The sequence below is a fragment of the Anolis carolinensis genome, chromosome 6 (genome assembly GCF_035594765.1).
Source record: "Anolis carolinensis isolate JA03-04 chromosome 6, rAnoCar3.1.pri, whole genome shotgun sequence".
NCBI lineage: Eukaryota > Metazoa > Chordata > Lepidosauria > Squamata > Dactyloidae > Anolis > Anolis carolinensis.
The window spans coordinates 55,322,960-55,345,261 of NC_085846.1; the positions used below are offsets into that span (position 1 = coordinate 55,322,960).

Sequence of the window (22,302 nt, forward strand, 5' to 3'; positions counted from 1 at the left end):
AAAATCCTGCAAATCTCTTGGGAAGACAGGCGGGCAAATGCCAGCGTGCTGGAAGAAGCAAAGACCGCCAGAATTGAAGCAATGCTCCTACGCCATCAACTCCGCTGGACTGGCCACGTTGTCCGAATGCCCGATCACCGTCTCCCAAAGCAGTTACTCTACTCCCAACTCAAGAACAGAAAGCAGAATGTTGGTGGGCAGGAAAAGAGATTTAAAGATGGGCTTAAAGCCAACCTTAAAAACTGTGGCATAGACACTGAGAACTGGGAAGCCCTGGCCCTTGAGAGCTGTAATTGGAGGTCATCTGTGACCAGCAGTGCTGCGGAGTTCGAAGAGGCATGAAAGGAGGGCGTAAGGGAGAAACGTGCCAAGAGAAAGGAGCGTCAAGCCAACTCTGACTGGGACCACCTTCCACCTGGAAAATGATGTCCTCACTACGGGAGAACATGAGGATCAAGAATAGGTCTCTTCAGCCACCTATGGACACACTCCCAAGACACCAGAACGGAGGACCATCATCCTCGGCCTACGAGGGATCGCCTAAGTAAAAGTAAGAAGAGATATTCAATGACCTAAAAATGAAGGCACATCTACTTCATCCCAGTAATATCTGGATGGTTTCATGTGATTGAGGCACTCACAGTATTAGTCCAAATTTTAAAGGTGCTGAGCTCTATTCCTCAACAGACGGAGTACTTTGGATAGTACCTCATGGCAACCATTAATTGTCACAGACTGAGCTCTGGCACAACAAGATGCAGAGCCAACCTTAAGAAATGGGGCTACAAAGTGGAGTCCACAACATGCGAGTGTGGAGAAGAGCAAACCACAGACCACCTATTACAATGCAGCCTGAGCCCGGCCACATACACTATGGAGGATCTTCTTACACCAACACCAGAGGCGCTCCAAGTGGCCAGCTACTGGTCAAAGGATATTTAGTATAATGCCAAGTTGTTGGTTTTTTTTAAAAAAAAAAACTTTGTTTGTTTTCAAATACATTACAACTTGTATCCTCAGTTCGCTTCTGAAACGATAAATAAATATGTCCCCCCCCCCATATAGACATCTCTTCTCATATTCTGATTTCTAAGTGATTGCTTGTGGTTCTTCTACATGAGACAGATGGCCAAGCAAGATGTTTACAAATAACACAAACTATATTTATTTTTATTTCAACAACTTCTAGCACTCCCTTCATCTTGATAGATTCTAGGGCAGCATACAATAGTAAAAGTACAATGTAACAGCGACACATCAAGCTCAGTGTAACAGTTAAGTCTTAAAACGCAAGATCATAAACAACCAAGTCAGAGAGAAGCAACAAAATCCATTGAAATGGATTCCTTCTCCACAAGATTGTAATGTTGACACAAGTTAAACTGAGGGAGTGTCACTGCCAAAAAGACATTTGTACATATGCAATCTACAATTGATTGCATTCAGAAGACATTATCTGATGTTTATAACACACCAGGAGGAGGTGCTCCTTGAGGTATTTGGATCCCAAGCCACTTAGGGCTTTATAGATAAGAGAGCACCATCAATGGATGATAGGCTGTCAGTGAAATTACTTGCCTCCACCTAACTAAGCCATCAAGAATTCTTGCCAGATTCTATGTTAACTGAGAAATATTAATCTTCAAGGACAACCTAACAAAATTATGTCAATGGATGAAGTAGTACAACTTACTCCTTTAGCGAAGGCAATTCTAACACTACATTCCTAGACCTGAAAGCCACCCATTCAGTGCCTCCATCTTGCCAGATTCATCCAGCTTTAATTTATTACATTTATCTAGACCATTACAATATCCAAACAATGTTTCATCACCTATATAATAGCATTGTTGTGTGCTTTCAAATAATTTCAGACTCACATCAACCATTACATAGTGGTCCTATCAAAAGGTTTTCTTAGCAAGATTTGTTCAGAAAGGAGTTACCTTTGCCATCCTTTGAGGCTGAGGGTGTTATGACTTGTTCAAGGTTTCTATGGATGAGCAGGGATTTTGACACTAGTCTCCTGACAAAAGCATTACATCACGTTGGCTTTCCTATACAAGTTGTAATCCTGACTTGCCTCTAAAATAGAGCCACATTAGCCAGCAGATGGCAGTGCATTTGCTATATACAGTAGAGTCTCACTTATCCAACGTAAACGGGCCGGCAGAATAAGCAAATATGTTGGATAATAAGGAGAGATTAAGGAAATGCCTATTAAACATCATATTAGGTTATGATTTTACAAATTAAGCATTAAAACATCATGTTATACAACAAATTTGATAGAAAAGGTAGTTCAGTATATACTGACATAGTAAGGTTATGTTGTAATTACTGTATTTACGAATTTAGCACCAAAATATCACGATATATTGAAAACATTGTCTACAAAAATGCGTTGGATAATCCAGAACGTTGGATAAGCGAGTGTTGGATAAGTGAGACTCTACTGTAGTTATATTAATAGTTCTGAAGTAACTTTCACACTTTCCTAGTTCCTAGTTTCTCAGATTATAAATCCTCATTTGCTTCAATGAATTGGTACATGCCACATTCTGGAGGCCTTTCTCTGAATTGAACTTCTCTTTCACAGGATTGGTGTCTGCTAGGGCAAAGTGGTCCTTACATGTTATAGGCTGCAACGCCCAGAACTCCTTTTCAGGAAAAACTATGGTCAAGGATTCTGGGAGATAAAAACATGTGGACAAATAAAGATTGAGAATAATGGCGTAACAGAACACATCATCCTTCAACTATCAGGCATCTATTGAAACGCATCATTTAAAAAAAATAATACAAAACGGTCATTTCTTAGCTCTAAAAAATTTTCTAAAGTCATATTATACAAACACGAAAGCAGGGAACTATACATTGTAATAGTTTTTCACGTTTCAATATCAATTTTCTTGCCTACTGAAAATGGTATGATGGTCTGGAAAGCTGTTGTGACAAACTATTGAGGTGACAAATATACAAAAGCCAAATATTTTGAAATTTAAACCCTCAAGAACGGAACAAGAAATGAGAATAGAAAAACATCTATTAAATGTTTTGGCTTCTAGGCTAAACATTAATACACTTTTGTAACTTATTGACTGAATTAATGGGTTGTATGTTTTCTTTGAAGCAGTGGAATCTCCCACCATGTTGAACACTCCGTTTCAAAAACCTACCGTGTTGTTTGAGAAGTAACTAAATATCTCTGGGCACAAGAAACCTTTCACACATTTATTTGGATGCTGTCCAAGTGTGCACAAGCTGAGTTTATTAAAATGTTACAAGTGTTAGCAGATTCTGGAATTGAGGTGTCATTTGTAGGTGGAATTTGATGCTTTCGGCCAAATTATGATTTGTCATAATTAAGGCATGTTGAATGTTGGTACTCATCAAATATGTAACATTTCTTTATTTTCAGAGAAGAGACATTGAAGAAATACAACAGTGCAAAGCTACATGAAAGGATGGAGCCTGGACAAACAAAATAGTGTGGATAAGAACACAAAGCTGTTAATAAAGTGTTTTAGTTAGTGTATTCCAATTCTTGGGAGTTTTATTTTTAGCCAAAACATCATATTTCAGCTTTTCCCAATTTTGACATGCTCCCAAAAGTCCTGAAAAACTACCCTAAGCATGCAATTCAAAAGCAATTGTGACAGGTTGAGTGTTCGCAGAGTATTACTATTAGTGAACAATATTAGCTGAAGCGTTTACATCAGCCCTGGCCAGGATGTCAGCAATGATGCAGTATGGATAAAATGTCTTAAGTCAAACCACAGGAAACTCCTATAGATAGTTCATATCTTGCTACCAATAACTTAATTCAGATCTCAGTTAAATGTACTCAAAAATAGCTGTAGTACAGCAGCAAAATAAGTGGAATATTATTTTAAACCAAAATTAGAATTTTCTTTAATGGAAAAAGTGAAGAAATAGAATTGTATTCATGTTTATATCCACAATTTTCCCAGTTGTTCAGTTGTCATATTTGTTATGCCTCATTTTGGGAAGGGCTATGAGGGAAAGACAGCAACAGTCATAGGTGTATAAGCATTGAAACAGAGAATTAGGCTAAGATACAACTTTTTGCATCAGATTGTCCTCATAGCTTAAGTCACTTTCATACAACTGACATCTATCATTTACACACTTGCACTAGACTGAAGACTTCAAATCTGTAAAGTTCTAAGATTTTACCATATATTCCAAGTATTAAATACGCACTTGACAAATTTGAACTTAATAGAGCAATAGTAAATTTGCTCTGCTGGAATGTAAGTTTTGTAATTAGCATTCCACAAAGTATCTTACAAAATGAAAGTTTATTCATAGTCAATGGCTCAAATAGCAAATAAAAAGAATATGGTAAGGCATCAGCCTATGACAATTGTTTTATATGTCAACTGGCTTCATAACACCTTGGTTCCCGTTACACAAATATCACAATGTTAGTGGTTAAACTCCCTGGGTAGACAGACTGAACACAAATACACAATAAAATGAGGACCAATCTGTTTGGTCAGGCACATCAAGAACTAATTCTGCACATGGTATCATCTACTGGAGGATGTATGTATGACATTTCTGCATAAACAAGTGTTTTCTAAACAGACACACTACTAATGTCTACTTGTCGGCCTGTTAAATACAAATTCTGTCTATGTTGCTCTGATACACCTTGAACAGACAATTTGTAAGTTTACACATGTATATAAAAAGTATTTCTGGAACTGATCTAACCTTTACACCCATACACAAGAGGCTTAAAAGTCTCAAGAGACAATGGTTTATCTTAGCTCAATTCCATGTACTAACATTGTGCTAGTATGCTTTCAGTTGTACATGAGTTGAAGACAATACATTTTAGTGTAATAATGAGGGATTTTGGAAGCACACTGTCAGTCTTTTTACATAATAGAACACAGTGGTTCATTTGCAATCCAAAAAAAGTAACTAGGAATGCTTCCCTATTGATAATGCACAGTTAATAAAACTAAAGGCTTATAATGAAGGAACATAATAAACACAGGCAACTGATTAGTATTTTTTTCAGACATCCCTAAGAGCAAGATTACATTTGTGCTACTGAAATCCATACTGTTCCCCGACCCAAGGAAAATGCCCACCCTAAATATGAAGACATTGAGTATTTGCAGAGGTCAATGTCAGTATCTGTGCATTAAGGAGAAATGACCACTTCAGAATGAAACGTGCAGTACCCTCTTCACTTTTATCTCAGATGTACACATAAATGTCGGCCCTTTCACTTAAAGCAATCAAGTTATCGGTATGCTCTGGACTATTTAAGTCCCAGAGTATGGCACACTTTCTGATCAGACATACTTCTAGCGCATAGCTAGTTAGCATAATTGTTCACAAGAACTGCACTTCACACTACAGGATATAATTTCATAATGATGCACCCACATCAGTGCATCACAAGAAAGATATAATACCCTTAACTACATTAACATTTTTAGGTTTTTAAATTAAGGCATATTCAAATATTCTCAAGAGTTTATACCATTTGTCTAACCTAATTCCATGTATAAATGACTTCCAATAGATGCAGAGAATAGAGCCAGTTCTCTTCTCTAATTTGCATAATCTTATAACAGCAAAAAGCTTATATACTACCTTTGCTTAGTTTTGATCACCGCTGTAGTTTTCAAGGCAGTAGAAGACAAAGTGAAGGTTTGGTGATATAAAAATGTATGCTTTCAGAGAAACATAGAAAGTAACGCTTTTTGTTTGTTTACAGTTCTAGGGAGACTGCGCATGAAAAAAACCCTCTACATTCAAGAAGAACGATGTTGAGAGGAGGCAAAATATGAAATGGGTTGAATTCTGCTTCTCTTGAAGCCACATTAAACTTTGTCATGAAAGACTTCAGTGTTGTCCTGATTCATGCGTTAAGTGGTACATTACAAATCCCAAATTGCTAAGAGTAATTTCAGTCACAGGAGCCTCCAAATGGCATGCTATAAAGTTATGTATTTTATTAGTATGGTCAAAGTATGAAGAGAGTTTGGAGTTTTCGATTATAAAATGCAACATCTTTCTCTGATTCTCTTAGCTAGGCTTTTCCTTTTCTTTTTCCCATTTTTTTCTTTGCTGTCTTCCATTTTTCTTGCTCTGATTTCTCGCATTAAGTCAAAAAATACCTAGAAAGAACAAGACTACTGTTAGTACATGAGCACTTAATATAACACAAGCCCATCTTTTTCTGAGATTATATTTCATTATTTTTTTTAATTGTGCATGTTTTTGTCTATTGCTGTGTTTTATACTGCTACTGTTTTTATTCGGGCTTGGCCCCATGTAAGCCGCCCTGAGTCCCCTTTGGGGAGATAGAGGCGGGGTATAAAAGTAAAGTTATTATTATTATATTATTAAGTAAACCAAACAGGCTTCCTCCTTTACATTCCCATAGTGACTTACAACTATAGGTGCCTAAACTCATTATAATGATCTTCGATAAAATAATTCTGCATGTTAAACATAGTGATATACTTTCTCTGATATTACAGCACCACGAAGTGCTGAAAAGCTCTCTTGTGTGAGGCTACTTAAGACTTATCCAGGAGACCTATCTTACACTGAACCTGGTGCATAACTCCATAGTAAAAGGTGATACCTTTACCCACTTATTGAAGCCACAAGATACTGCTTTTTAGAATCCTTAACCTAATTCTGCAAAGGCATCTGTATCCTATTTAGTAAGTCAGCAGTATCTCTCCAGAGCTACTATCAAAGATACGGTTAAATACAACATCATAGCCTGGCTAACATTATAAGACCTGAAGTCACATGGGGTGGAATACTACATGCTAGAAAATGGCAACTCATTAGCTGGAGAAACAAGGATCATCTTACTACATTGTCAACATGCCTGTCACCTCAAAGTCTTGACACATTGAACTATTACTTAGAACTGTAAAACTAGTTTTTTGGGTTAGAATTCAAGGAGATCTCTAAGAAACTGTTGGCCATGTCAGTTACAACTGAGTATGGCATTGTTCAGAGTAAACAAGCCAAGTTATATGTGGCGACCCAATTTCTAACATCTGAATTTTCCCTGTTATGCATTCCAGTATATAGGTCAGAAAGGAGAGGTTTGCATATTAAACCACTAAGCCCCTTAGCCTTCAGCCAATTAGACCTTTTCCAAGATAGAAACAGTTACAATCAGGAGAGAGGTTATAAAAAATGCTGCAATACCTTAAAAAACAAACATTCATCAAGATTTGGACCTATATCAGATTACACAAACCTGGCCAAATGCATGTCACCATCTTCTGTAATATTTTAAAACTCAGCTGGCCTAGCTTGCATTCGTCACATGTAATATTTACATACATTCATAAAAACAACAATTTTAACTTAAAAAAATAGAATGATAATCATTGAAAATTTCCTGTAAGCGCGCTAGGTTAGCACTTCTTAAAGAGTGAGTCCTGACCGCAAATAGGATCTATTTAGCTCAATGTTGAGGTCACAAAAGGCCTCCCATCCCACCCCACCCATCGCGGATCTATGGCCTCAGCTGCTTCTATCAAAGGAGGAAAAGAAAAGGTCCACCTCAAACTGCTAAGGGAAGGAAAATGGATCCAGAGGAGGCAACTGGCTATATGAAAAGGCAAAGAAGGTATGTAAGAATGGAGGAGGAGGAGGAGGAGGAGGAGAAACCCTGCCAGCCTCTCCATGCTTTTACTGCTCTTCCTTCTCCCCAGCTGCACCCCCTTGTTTGAAGGAAATCAGATTTTTGTTGTTATTGTAAGGATTGCACTTTATTTTCCTTCCTATCCTCTTATCCCAAATCTTCTCAGGCAATTCTCCGACACTTGTCCATGCACTTTATTAAATGGTCCTGTAATTATACACCTTTATATGACCGCCCCCTTTTGATCTATCAGCGGAGATACTGGTTTTATTACCTCATTCTTATTCAGTAATGATGGTATTATACTATATTCTGTGTTTTAATTTGTAATTGAGTTCTTTAATTGTTTATTTTATTTGACTGTTGTGATGATACTGTTTTAATTGATGCTTGTTTTAACTTGTTATGTTTCTGTTTCCTTTGGGCTTGGCCCCATGTTAGCTGCCCCAAGTCCCTTCGGGGAGATGGTGGCATGATAGAAAAATATATTATTATTATTATTATTATTATTATTATTATTATTATTATTATTATTAATAATAATAATATTCCTGCAAAGTTTGGCATGCAATAGAATGCGCCCTCTGCATCCACAAATTCAACCATCTATAGCTTGAATATCTGTATCTATCTCAAACTTTGACTTTGCCATTTTGTTTAAGGGACATCATTTTACCACACCCTTGTGTATCATGGGATTTGTGTATCCATGGGTTTTCGTATCCAGTGAATCCTGGAACCAGAAGATACTGAGGGCCACTATATTTTACTTAAGGGGTTTGATTTTTATGTACTTTAGAAGTTAGGCATGCCCTAATTGTTATTTCTGTGGTATAACTGGTCTTCTATGTCCAGGGATTTAACCATCTGTTATTCCAAAAATGTTTGATTTGTGCACCTATTTTATACTTATATACCTGGGGTCACATAAACGTGTATTAGTCAGAAAGAGGTCACAAGTTTTAAAAAGTTTAATAAGCCCTGTATTAGGTCATATATCTGGCAAAAAAGAAGTCAAAACCCATTACTATGGCCTTAAAGGGGCAAACAGCTACTATTTCCTTAGTCTAGGACTGATGCTGGTTCAAAGTGTGTATCTATCGCTCAAAACAATAGTTTCCTGGAGCTGGAAAAAACAAGCTCTTTTTAGTCAACCATATCTCCTTATGTGAGTCTGCCTGGCCCTGAGACCATCGGGAAAGGCTCTTCTCTCAGTTCCACCACCATAATAGCATGGTTGATGGGAAAACAAGAGAGGACCTTCTCTGGCTGGATCTACACTGCCATATAATCTAGATTATCAAAGCAGATAATCCACATTGTTTGCTTTGAACTGGATTATATGAGTCTACACTGGCATATAATCCAGTTCAAAACAGATAATCTTGATTTTACATGGCAGCGTAGATCCAGATTCAATGGCTGCTTCTGGGACTGTCATTCTTCCACTGCTAGATCAGTGCTTAGAGATAACAGGATATTAAAAAACAAAGTTTCTCAGGGGAAGGGGGGCTTTGCAGTGTAATGAACTCTAGTTTGCCAACCATAAAATTTTGCATGGAATAGAATTTTGACTTATAGGCCTAAAAGGTTTTGCATGTCTAAAAGTTGTGTTGGGTCAACTTGGTGTCACCTGTACAAAATCTACCCAATTTGCTCTGGCATTATGTGGTCCCTTTATCTCTGGATAATCCTTGTGGTCTCTTCTAACATCTCAAACAACCCTTCCTCCTATTTGAATCCAGTACTTAGATTCAAAACTACTTATCATTAGGCTATTCACTGTGAAGAATAATGAGCCATCAATAAAAAAGTCACTGTAAATCTTAGGTGTAGAATTATAGAATTGGAAGAGAGCACATCCAGTCCAACCCTTTGTCATGCAGGAAAATAACTGACAAATAATACATGAAAAACAGGATCAGACACTTACAAAGATGTACTTGGAAAAACTTAATGCTTTACCTTATCAACGTTAGCTCGTGTTTTAGCAGAGGTTTCCACATAGTTAACATTCCACTGATCGGCTCTGTTTTTTGCTTCCTCTACAGAAACCTGTCTTTTATCTTCCAAATCTGATTTGTTACCAACTAGCAAAAAAGGAACATTCTCATCTTCTTTTACTCTTAAAATCTGTTCTCTGAGGGAAAAAAATCAGACTTTAAATCCATGCAATTTGTTTTTATCGGAATCATTTGATTTTTTAAGTGAAACAATTGCTGAAGTCAACATATGTTTTTGCTGCCATTTACCACTTGCTTTTTTCGTGTCAGGAGCGACTGGTGTGAGAGAATTGGCTGTCTACAAGGACGTTGTGCAGAGGACACCCAGATATTTGCTTTTTTGCCATCCTTTTTGAGACGCTTCTCTTATGTCCCCGCATGGGGAGCTGGAGCTGACAGAGGGAACTCACCTGCTCTCCCCGGATTCGAATCACCAACCTCTCGGTCAGCAGCCCCACAAGGATTTAACCCATTGTGCCATCACTTGCTGATTTCAACTTTGTGCTTGATACACAGAAGGTATAAGTTGCATGATTTCTGGGCAAATTACCAAAATACCAAATTATGAAGCCAAGGGAGAAGAACAGTAGGAGACAGAAACTAGTAAAATAAAAAGATGAAACTATGGGCAGTTTGTTGATAGTAGAGAAAACTAAAAATATAAAGAAACAGGTTGAGAAATAGCTTTGAAAATGATAGCACATGAGAAAGACAGGAAAGATGGCAAGAACAAAGAATTTCCAAAAGGACTGAATTTTCTGTGAAAATTATAAAGAAATTACTCTAGAAATGAGATGACTGTGTATGTGCAAAAATAAGAAGTTTGATGTGAAAGGTGACAAATCAGAGATTTGACTTTAACATGCTACTTAGAGAACAATTAAGTAGAAAGGATACATTATTTGGTAGTATAAAGTACAGTAGTAATGAAGCAGAGCTTCCATTTTAATATGCAAACTGGTCTTACAGTGAAACTCATTCAAACAATGATCTACTATTTGCACATAATATCCCATATCCTTCTCATCTGATGGTCAGGATCTATCATCTAATGAATTTGGTAAAGGTCCCATGGCTTCCCAAGAACGATTATTACTACTATTAATTATATTGTTGTGGTGGTGTGCCTTCAGGTTGGTTCCTACTTCTGGTGGTCCTATCATGGGGTTTTCTTGGCTAAATCTGTTTAGAGAGGGGTTGCCTTTGCCTTCATCTGAGTGAGTGTGACTTGCCACTCTCAATGTTACCCAGTTGAATTCTATGGCTGAGAGAAGATTGAAGTTCTTGGCATAGTACTAACCTTTCACATCACAAAGATTGCGTTATCAAAAAAAGTGTGTACCCTATGATCCATGTGATATAATAAGAACAGCAGCCACAATGTTTGTCAGTTACTTCATAGTTCAGTGCTCAAACCACTACATCATTGTGGCTCTTAAGAACTCCTTTCCCCTCATTATAAATCTTTTTAACAAACCTATTATTCATGTTATTGAATGAAGCACATAATCATTGCATCTCATATTTCTATTGTCTATGATACTGTATTAAGAATCTTTGACTTTGTATAATCAAAAAAGTGTGGGACGTTAAATGACATTGTACTAAGGTTGCCCATCACACAGAGATTATTGAGTAGTTCTTTCATCAAAGAAATGTTTATATCCTATGACTCATGTGATATAAGTAGAACAATATCCACAATGTTTGGCAGTTACTTCAAACAAAGGAAAGGTAGAAGCTACACTGAACAGTTTGAACACAAACTGTTAGGAAATTAAACAATCAGTTCCACTTTTCAAGAGTCATAAAATTCTACTTCCTCAAACTGTTCAGTGTATTCTTAGAACTGCATTCCCAATACACTAAAAAGGTGTATTGGGAATACCCCAAGGGTTTTTTTTCTGACTGTTCAAAACTTGCCCTGCAAACTGCTCACTCTGATCCACACATCTTTTAATCTGTGCCTTGATTTTCTCCCTAAAATATGTTTCAGACAGCCCTGCAGCTTTTCTTAATTAAATCACCATTAGGAGCACATTGCTTCAATCATTGTTCAAGGTAGTTGTATTCGTGCCATGACACTGTTAGTTTTATATTGTGCCTAATTAGATGCATTTTGCTGTGAGAAGCAGAAACAAGAGCCTTTTCCCAACCCAAGCCAAAAAACTAATAATGTGGACTGACAAACCTCTGTACAGATATGTAGACCTGTATTATACATGCTCCACCTATCCCTAAGTATGCCCTCTCCTCTTGAACCACTTGGTCAATTCAAATGGGAAAAGTGCAATAAAGCTGTGAGAATGCAGGAATGGCTTTTATTTAAATAATATTTCATACTGAAGAGCCCCTTTTTCCTTTGTGTTCATCCCCCCCCCCCCCCCATGAACAGAATTAAACAGTTAAGCTACATGCATGGAGAAAGGCAAGCTGCACCAGCAGTTCTGAGTGTTAAAAGTGCAATTTAAGACTCTGGATACACGTTAATACACGCTATAATGATGTAGACAACCAAGTGTCTGACTTGGATTAAAAAAACCCAAATCAATGCAGCCCATTAGGTGACACCGTGTCAACTATTCTCAGGTTTTGCGAAGTTCCTCTTGTTGACAGAGGTATTATCTTTATATTTCAAGGCAACCAAGGACATCATGCCAAACACATTGTACTCCAGTAGAGCAAGTGAAAGACGCAGTGCACTTGTGACTGTGTTCTAGGTATATGGACTGCTACAAGTCATCCAAGGTTGAGGTGATAGGAATGAAATGGCCAGAAACGTGTGAGGCAAAATATACAATCTTTCAGTGCAACAAAAAGTCATTAAATAAACTAATTTCTCATACACATCCAATTACCTAAAGTCAGCTGTAGCTGCGAAAGATTCAAGTTCTGTAATGGAAAACACACAGAGAAATCCTTCTCCACTTCGAAAATAGTTGTCTCTAATTGCAGCATAATCCTCCTGTCCCGCTGTATCCAAAATATCTATCTGGACTTCTTCCCCATCCAAGACCACCTTTTTTCTGTAGCTGTCTGCTTTGGTAGGCTCATAGTCTTCCACAAACTGTTAGGAAATGAAACAATCAGTTCCACTTTCAAAAGTAATCTACCAACAATTTCACTTCTTGGTAAAATATTCTATCTTCAGATGTCCAAGTAATTAAAACGGTTCATTGCTTTTCTCATCTCAGCAACTCTTTAATAAATATTTGTTAATTAAGCAACTTGGAACATTTCCCAGACAAAATGCAACAATGTACTAGCTTGAAAGTTGCTTCATAAGCTTTTGCGAAATAAAGTAGGCTGCATTACTATGAATTCAAAGGACTGCATGTTGTGAACATTAACCCAAAAATAGAATTAGAAGTTTATCTAAAATAATATTAATTTGTGTTTCTATCCTACTTTCCAACTTATGTGTTGTAGGTATTTCTGTGTTCAGCTTTAACACAGAATAACATATCCATCCACTGGGCAAATTATTGCTGGATTTTAAAAAAATATTATTAATATACCAAACTGGGTGCATACATTTCAATTAAATTATTATTCTTCATTATTATTATTAAGAAACGCATACTGAAATTTTATTTACCGAATAACTATCACTACATATCTTTTGTAGCCTTACTTGCAGACAGAAAGGTTGGTGGTTCAAATCTGGGGAGCAGGCTGAGCTCCCGCTGTTAGCACCAGCTTCTGCCAACCTAGCAATTCGAAAACATGCAAATGTGTGTAGATCAATAGGTACTGCTCTGGCGGGAAGGTGCAGTCATGACCTTGCAGGTGTCTACGGACAATGCCAGCTTTTCGGCTTAGAAATTGAGATGAGCACCAACCCACAGAGTTGGACACAACTAGACTCAGGGGAAAACCTTTATCTTTACCTTTACCTTAAAGATATTCGGGGGAGTTAGGGCTAATTCTATAACTGTTGTTTACTTTCACTCAATATCTGTGATTCTTAAGTTTTACCCTTTATGGTAAGAAAGAAATATGTTTAGCATTAGACCTTTCCATTCATCTTTGTCATCCAAAAATAAAAATCTTACCATAAATAGTAATGGAATTCCCTAAATAATGGACTGCAATTTTTTTAAATTTAAAAATCCCAACCAAAAGATGTGCATTCTTGGTCTGTACCTCAATTTCAGTTACCTTTATAAACACAACAGGGCAAAGATTTCTATGTACCAGTTCATAAATAACTTGAGAATATATCTCTATATTAAATACTAAGGATGTGCGTGATATATGTTTCCTTCGTTTCCTTCATGCATTCATTTTGTTTCAACTGTTTGTCTACACAAAACGAATGACATTTTCATAGGAAATGAGAGGCGACACAAAAATGGAAGCCGCACAGTAATTGTGCTTGCTTTCATTTTCCTTTCGTTTAGGCCCCGAAACAATAAGCACGTACTGACAGAGGGCTGCTTTCCCATTACAGCTGATGTGTACCAATGGGTGTTAATAATAATATTAATATTAATAACAATAGTTACTCTGCAATCCTAAACTGAGTCTTAGAGAATTCTGCTTCCCCATAACAGCTGATGCGTACCAATGGGTGTTAATAATAACATTAATATAAATAACAATACAGTAATTACTCTGGGACCCTAAGCTGGATCTGAGAGGTCTGCTTCCCCATGACAGCTGATGTGTGCTAATGGGTGTTAATGATAATATTAATATTAATAATAATAATACTTACTCTGGGACCCTAAGCTGGGTCTGAGAGAGGTCTGCTTCCTCATGACAGCTGATGTGTGCCAATGGGTGTTAATAATAATATTAATATTAATAGCAATGGTAATCTGGGAAAGACCCAAACATTTTAAAAGTTGGTGGGCTAAAAAGGGTCGAAATGCCCTCAGTGTATGGCGATTTTCACTCCTCTAGCACAAAAATCCAGCCCCGGGGGGAGCCTCCAATGGTCCGAAAATTTTAACTTTTTACATAAGCGAGATGAAAATTCTATTCGGAAACGGGGACAAATACAAAACTGATACAAAATGAATGAAACTAAACAAAATGAACAGCAATTCCATACAAATGCACACCACTATTAAATACCCACACACTACTTTTAAAAATAGTGAATTTTAAAAAAATGCTTACCTCATCATACATGAACTGGAGAGTTAATGCAGATTTTCCTACACCTCCACTGCCCACCATGATTACTTTGTGCAAAGCCAAAGAATTTTGACTTTTGGGTTTATTTGCTGCCATTCTTGCGTAGCAGTTATTTCACACAAAGGAAACACCTGAAACAAAACATCTACATTAGTAAGAGTATTAAATAATTAAGAGGTTCAATAGACATAAAGTATTATAAGCTTAATATTTATGCTGAGTCAAGTCAATCAATATAAACACAATCTAGTACGAATGGAGCAAAACTGTAAAAATTCCAGAAATGTTGGTAATGGGAAAAACAGTATTTTCTGAGTTTTTTCCTGAAAAATTTAAAGGAAAAAAAAATGAAAAAACCCGCAGTAGCATCCTTTTTCCAGTTGAAATTTAGTTTGTTGTTGTTGTTGTTGTTGTTATAAGAACATATAACGCTTTATATATAACTTGGTTTGTCATGCAATTATTGCACTCACAATACTAAAACTTCATTGAATCTTTTTTGTTTTGTCAGTTCAAGAAGCAAGCAACCATCTCACAAAGACAAGAGAACCCATTTTTAATAAACCTATGAAAACAATTTTGTCTGAATTCTCTAGTATCAGCAGATATAACACTCTTATTCAGACAAAAGACCTGGAAAAAAGGAAACTAACAGGGAATGATGTGAAGAAAAAAAAATCTGTCCATATTTTCCCCTGGATTTTCATTTCCTGAGTAAACCTTTGTGTGAAAGGATGAGTTTAGTGCTGGTATGATCATAAACATGGTGACTGCTCTGCGACTCTGGAACTCCCTGCCCATGGAAGCCAGAATGGCCCCCTCTCTGCTGTCCTTCCAGGGGCAGGTTAAAACTGCCATATGACAGGCTTTTAAAGATGAAGCTGTTTACGATCTAGTCAGGGGGTGCTGTGGTTTTTAACTTTGAATATGTTTTGATGGGTTTAAACTGAAAGTTTTAGTGTTGTTTGTTTAATTTGTTTTAATGTTTGCATCGTTGTCGTCTCACTCGTTCAGTCCTTTTCGACTCTTTGTGACCTCATGGACCATTCCACGCCAGAGCCCCCTGTCAGCTGTCACCACCCCCAGTTCCTTCAAGGATACCGTCCATCCATCTTGCCCTTGGTCGGCCTCTCTTCCTTTTTCCTTCCATTTTCCCCAGCATCATGATCTTCTCCAAGCTTTCCTGTCTTCTCATGATGTGGTCAAAATACTTCAACTTCGCCTCTAATATCCTTCCCTCCAGTGAGCAGTCGGGCATTATTTCCTGGAGGCTGGACTGGTTGGATATACAATTTTAAATTGTATACCAATGCTTTTATGTCAAGACATTTTTGAGTCCCCTTTGGGGAGATAAAGCTGGGTATAAACAAACATAATAATAATAATAATAATAATAATAATAATAATAATAATAATAGTCTCTTGAGTTGAAGAGGCGCTTAAAAGTACCCTTCTCTTTAATTTCCAGAATATATCTATTCACCCAAGACACTGTTTAATATCTGGTTCTATGTGGTAGAATATGAGTAAACAACAACATTCTAAGATGAAGAAAATGTCTTCATCTAAGTACGCGAAAAACAGCAAGTCACAATAAATACAAATATCCTTAACCTTCAAGCAAATAAAACATAAGTGTAATATAAATAGAAAATATGGTCCAATTCTGAAACATCTTCACTTCTCGAAGTATCAGATCATTTCTGACATTTTTTTTTTTACTCTTTAGATCTCTATCAGTTTATACATCAGGAGATGGCTTTTGTAACATTTTAATCAGCCAGCCCAGATTTAAATAAAAAAGCAAGGAGTCTGAAGGAAGAGCTCTGTTCAGTTAAAAGTGAAGTTTTGTCTTCCTTAATTCTAGCTTGTATATGCCCTATTTTTTTCTGCACTGCCTGTACACCCCCAGTTTCCATTTAAATTGTGTTTTGCTTGCACTATCTAGTTACCTGTCCATCTAGACAGAGTTTCAAACCCCGTGAAGCATTTACTGCTGAATTTATGCAAGATCTGTTACAATGCTAAAATATATCTATGAGTATCTAGCAGCAGTACTGGAACAGAAAGTGCGTGACTGTCACAGAAATCATAGGGATGTGCAATTTGTAGCAGGAATAGAGTTGACTTGATAGCAACTAACAGGCCTTGACTGGCACCATTATTAAATGGAACTGGCTGGTCCTAATGCCCGTAATTTTAATTTGTCTCCCCCCCCCCTTTATATATGTGGTAAATGACTTTTATATCCTTGTTTAGTGTTAAAATGTGTCATTGAAATGCTTTTACATATAATTAACCAGTTAACAACAAATCAATATGAGAAATGTAATGAACTGTGGACTTTTAATGCAACTGAGGCTTGATTTGGGACCTTAGTCATCTGCAAGTGGAACAAATAACTAAATAATTCAAAATATTCATGCAATTTAGCTTGAATCCAATTTTACTTGAGAAATACAGGGTATATGCAGAGCTAAGTCTATTATCAGGCACTATAGGATAGGCGGGTATGTTTCTTCTCTTCAGAACACTGTAATCTGGGAGTGTTTCTACCAAACTTAAGCAACCTTAAGAAAGCTCAGAGCATTCTCCATCTCACCCAGCATATTCCTTTTTTGAATTATAGCCATCTGGCAGATGGTACAGGGTGACAAAGGCAAGGACAAACAGTCTGAGATACAGCTTTTATTATAAAGCTGTAACTATATTGTTACAGCTTCACATTGATGCGGCATTGAGGGCTGTGCAGTGGAGTGGGTTTGTGGAGGGATGGGTGTGTTGTTTGTGATGTGTGCTAGGGAAAGAAATTAATTTCATTGTACAATGATGATAAAGTTATTCCATTTTATTCAAACTGTCCCACAAAAACCACAGAAAATTTAAAAGTCAAATATTCCTGAATGTATTCAGGTTTGGAAAAAGAAATCAGGTATATAATAGTGACACATGATTTATAGCAATCCTTTGTGTGCTAACCATGACTATGACAGGAACAGATAGCCTGCAGTTAAAAGTACTTCATGAAGCTACAGCTTACACTTCTAAACATTACAGATACTGTATAAAAATGATGCTGACCATATGACTAACATACTTCTGTGCTATGATTACCAAGGATAAGTAATGTTGAGAAGATTAGCTGAGATCTACTCAATATACATAAGTGAATACGTCTGGATTAGTGAACTGCACCACTTAGTATGTTACTCATAAAGCTTATACCCATGTTTATGGCACCAACAGCCAAGGCAAATGTTTCCTCAAGACATACATAGCTGCTGCTCTTCTGTGAAGATTAAAATATGTTCTCCAGGAATATTTCAGAATGAGACATTACCAACACAGGTAATGGAAAGTACCATAATTATGAATATAGTAATTAGAGCCAATGCTATATTTTGGCTAGCTGCTTATTTTATAGTATACGGAATTTGACAACATGATGCCATACTTTGTAAGAGAAGGTTGGGCTAACTCTGGCCTTCTGCTATTTACTCGCTTTTATGAGAAGTTCAAAGTCCATCAACCGTTACTGGATGCAAAATGATGGCCAAAGACACACACCTAGAAGGATTAGGTAACAGAGTACTACTTCTGAGCATATGCTCAAACCAAGAACCTTTCTTCAGTATGAGCCAAGCTTGAATTCTTTTTAGCAAAAATGAAACCACCCTTGCTTCTCTCCTTGATTCATATCTTCATTTCAGCAGATGAATTTCAAGAAACCCTTTTATTGTTGCTGCGATTGAACTGTGAGTTATAAATCCTTGCAGAGGTACAGAAAGTCCTCCACATCTGTATGTTCTAAATCTGCCTTTTGTCTAAGCTTTGGTGGAAGAACTAGATAAAAGGAAGCAAATTCTTCAAGGGAGATCATTTACCATTCCTGTAAAATTATCCAAGCTGAGTCATGTAACACAAGAACAGTTCATAGGTGAAGAGAGAATGTTATCGCTAGTACTAATTGTTAGAGACATTGAGTATGTTTGTACACACTCCAGCATCTACGGATTTTATGGCTTCTTAGCAGTAACTATCTAATGGTCACAAGATGAAAAAATTAGAGATTTTCAACAGAGACTACAATTCTGAATAATCTGAATTAAATACAATATGTTGCAAAAGACTTTTTAAAAGTACTATTATCTTTGAGGAGGCGGGAAGCTAAGGAAGCCAATACTCAATTTTCAATTATAACTTATTTTATTTATCAGCCAAATATATTGAAATAAAGCATAATCCTGAAAGGTCACCACCTATGAAGCACTTCATTAATTTTTTTTATATCTCACTCTGCTTGACATTTTATTTAGCAGTCCAGATACATGTAAATTTACTGTACTCAGCATGTGAGGAAAGGAGCTGTCCACCCAGAAGTGCTCACAAACCTCCATCAAGAAACAACTCCTTGGCACACAATCTTTGAATGTTTTTCCACTGTACTGTTTGTTTGTTACAGTAAACCTTGCAAGACCTGAAATTTTTGCAAAACTGGAAATTTACTGGGAAATATTCCGTGCCTATTTTTTCCACACATACAAAAAAATTCAATTTCAAAACAAAATACTTTTTATACCATTCATTATTAAACATGAATGGATGCTAATATATCATTCGGCCGGACTGACAGCTAAAATTCAGACTAAGAGCGCTTTACTATTTTTCAGGTGATTTATCCCTGGAAAATATGGGTGAAATAACATATTTAATTGAACTTTTAAAAACTGTATTAGTCTTCAATTTTTATATTATGCTGACTCTTCAATTGTGATTTTGTATACTCTGCCAATGTGCTTCAGATTTACAACAGAAAACACAGATCCCTCTAAAGATATTAAGGGGTGGAGGGTGAAGAAATGTTACACATGGTTAAATGAGGATTTGAACTCGAACGTCTCTCTGTTTCAGTTTGACAATTAAACTACTATGTGTACCATTTCTATTATATCCTTATGCGCTACTGAAACAACAAGAAATTTTATATGTGTTAAATCAGATCATGTTCCATTTAGGACACTGGATATATTTGTTTCCATAATATCTACATTCCTTTAGTGCAGCATAGTTGGCTGTAAGGTCTATTAGTCTTTACCAACTTAGTTTGATCACATCACTGCTGTAATCAATGTACAGACAATATTCTTGAACCTTTAAAAAACTACAAGCAGGCAATAATAATAGAAAATTAAGACACTGCATACAGGATGATGATGATGATGATGATGATGATTATTATTATTATGTTAATTTATTTATATCCCGCTTTATCTCCCCCAAAGGGAATTCAAAGTGACTTAACGTAAAAGCATCAGCATAACCATTTAAAATATACAAATATTAAAACAGAATTAAATGTAAACAGTATTTAAAATTCCCAGTTAAAAACCATTAAAATAAATTCTAAGTTAATAGCCACAGAACCCCATGAATTGGTCTTTTAAAACTTCACCTTTAAAAGCCTGTCTAAATAAAAAGGTTTTAGCCTTTTTAGATAGGTGATCACTGTCCCTAATAACCTAAAAGGCCCGTAAGTACAAAAGGACAGGTACTAATCTGTAGAAATTAAACAATTTATTTACTAGGTTTTATTCTAATGATTGCTTCCACATACACAAGAAATGTAAATCCAAATCACATACATATAAATAATAAACTCCAGACAACTTTCTTATGATAATGCTAGCAGGTAAAATAGTAAAGATGTATTTAAATATATTTTCTTGTTATTTTTGTTGAAAGATTTACTGGCAAATCTTTGGGTTGGAAAGGATTTTTGACTGCCAGCTATTCAACAATCAGATCAAAATGACTTCTGCTTAATTTAAAATATTACTGTTGGAATTAAAAATGGGGTGGATGGAGGAGAATGAATTTCTGTCCAAATATGACATTCAAAACACCCCAACTCAAAATTCTTTAAGTCTTTTGCATTTGACTGTGGTTAGGAGGGAGTTCTTAAAAATAAATAAGCGCCCACAGGCCTGAATCCTGTGTAACCCAGCCCAAAATCCATTATATTCAATGTATTATTCTTGATAATAAATAATATATAATACAAATGTATTTATTTTGTTACCAAACATAATTTACTTACTGCCAAGAGATCGTATTACAAATGAAATTAAATATCAGTCCTAAGTTTCATCCTATTTCTAAACTCTAAAATTTACACAACCATTTTCCTGTGTTAAGAATATTGCTATGATGAATCTGGAGATGTAGCACATAAACGAAATTAAAGATTCTTGTTGACAACGCCTTAGCTATTTCAAACGACAGCTCAAAGATGAAGTCAGAATGTGGCCTTGGGCCAAGGTTTTCTCAGCTACAGCTTCGTCCATGTTCTCTTGCTATAAAAAGTAGTGACTAAGTATCTATGAGGGTAAGTAGGGCATTTAACCAGTCATGCTTCCAGGCAGTGGCATGGCTGCATCTTACACCCACTCTGCCCCTAGCAGCTCCTTGTGCTCCTTGTTCAGCGTCCCTTGCTCCACATAGCTAAGCACAGCTTTCTGACACTAAACCATGGGCACTCCACACTAACATGGAGCTCCAGAATACTGCTAGGGTTTCCTGAGGACATAAACCAGGAAAGCATGTGAATGTACATGCTTCCTCAACCCAAAAGATTTCTGCCTTTGCATTCAATATATTCAAAACTTTTCAGCAAAGAAAAATTGTGAATTATTAAGAAATATTGTTTCCTATCAGGGAACTCAATCCTCTCTCCACAAAAAGGCTGCCAGAAGCAATCCCCAAACATATTCAGCAGGCAGGCAGAAGAAGCCTCACATGGCCTGACATGTACTGATATCTACAAGAATATTCCTTTTGGTCCGGGTATAGATCAATTGTATTCATATACATTGTTATTCAAGCATTACTGCCAAGTTATGTGGGAACAAACAATTCTATCGCACATGCTTTTATATAAGGCTACCTGTTAAAAAAGCAAATGTTAAAGGAAAAACAGGGAAAGAATCAGAAAACACAAAAATGAAGCCTAGAATTCAATTCAAACTATATAAAATATTTTATACTATAGCACAATACAAATATAGTAGAGTCTCACTTATCCAAGCTAAACAGGTCGGCAAAAGCTTGGATAAGCGAATATCTTGGATAATAAGGAGGGATTAAGGAAAAGCCTATTAAACATCAAATTAGGTTATGATTTTACAAATTAAGCACCAAAACATCATGTTATACAACAAATTTGACAGAAAAAGTAGTTCAATACGCAGTAATGTTATGTTGTAATTACTATATTTACGAATTTAGCACCGAAGTATCACAATATATTGAAAACATTGACTACAAAAATGGCTTGGATAATCCAGAGGCTTGGATAAGCGAGGCTTGGATAAGTGAGACTCTACTGTATTAAGAATTCTATAATAAACTGGACAACATCTATACTGCTGTCTATAGAGTTATTAAAATTTTCAAAGCGGTCTCATTCTTAAGAGAACTCAGATGGAAGCA

General features: G+C 36.4%; 1 protein-coding gene across 3 annotated transcripts in view; it reads right to left on the reverse strand.

Moving 5' to 3' along the window:
* Positions 1-4,306: 4,306 nt before the first annotated feature.
* The window catches only part of rala (RAS like proto-oncogene A), a 52,846-nt gene continuing 34,850 nt past the window's right edge, over positions 4,307-22,302 (reverse strand). For all 3 annotated transcript variants that reach the window (XM_062957002.1, XM_003222334.4, XM_008112862.3), the window contains 4 exons: positions 14,797-14,945; positions 12,528-12,736; positions 9,632-9,806; positions 4,307-6,167 (listed from right to left, as the gene is read on the reverse strand). In XM_062957002.1, coding sequence (XP_062813072.1) covers positions 6,045-6,167; positions 9,632-9,806; positions 12,528-12,736; positions 14,797-14,910 — 621 coding nt within the window. In that variant the 5' untranslated portion in view covers positions 14,911-14,945 and the 3' untranslated portion in view covers positions 4,307-6,044. The remainder of the gene's footprint in view (positions 6,168-9,631; positions 9,807-12,527; positions 12,737-14,796; positions 14,946-22,302) is intronic.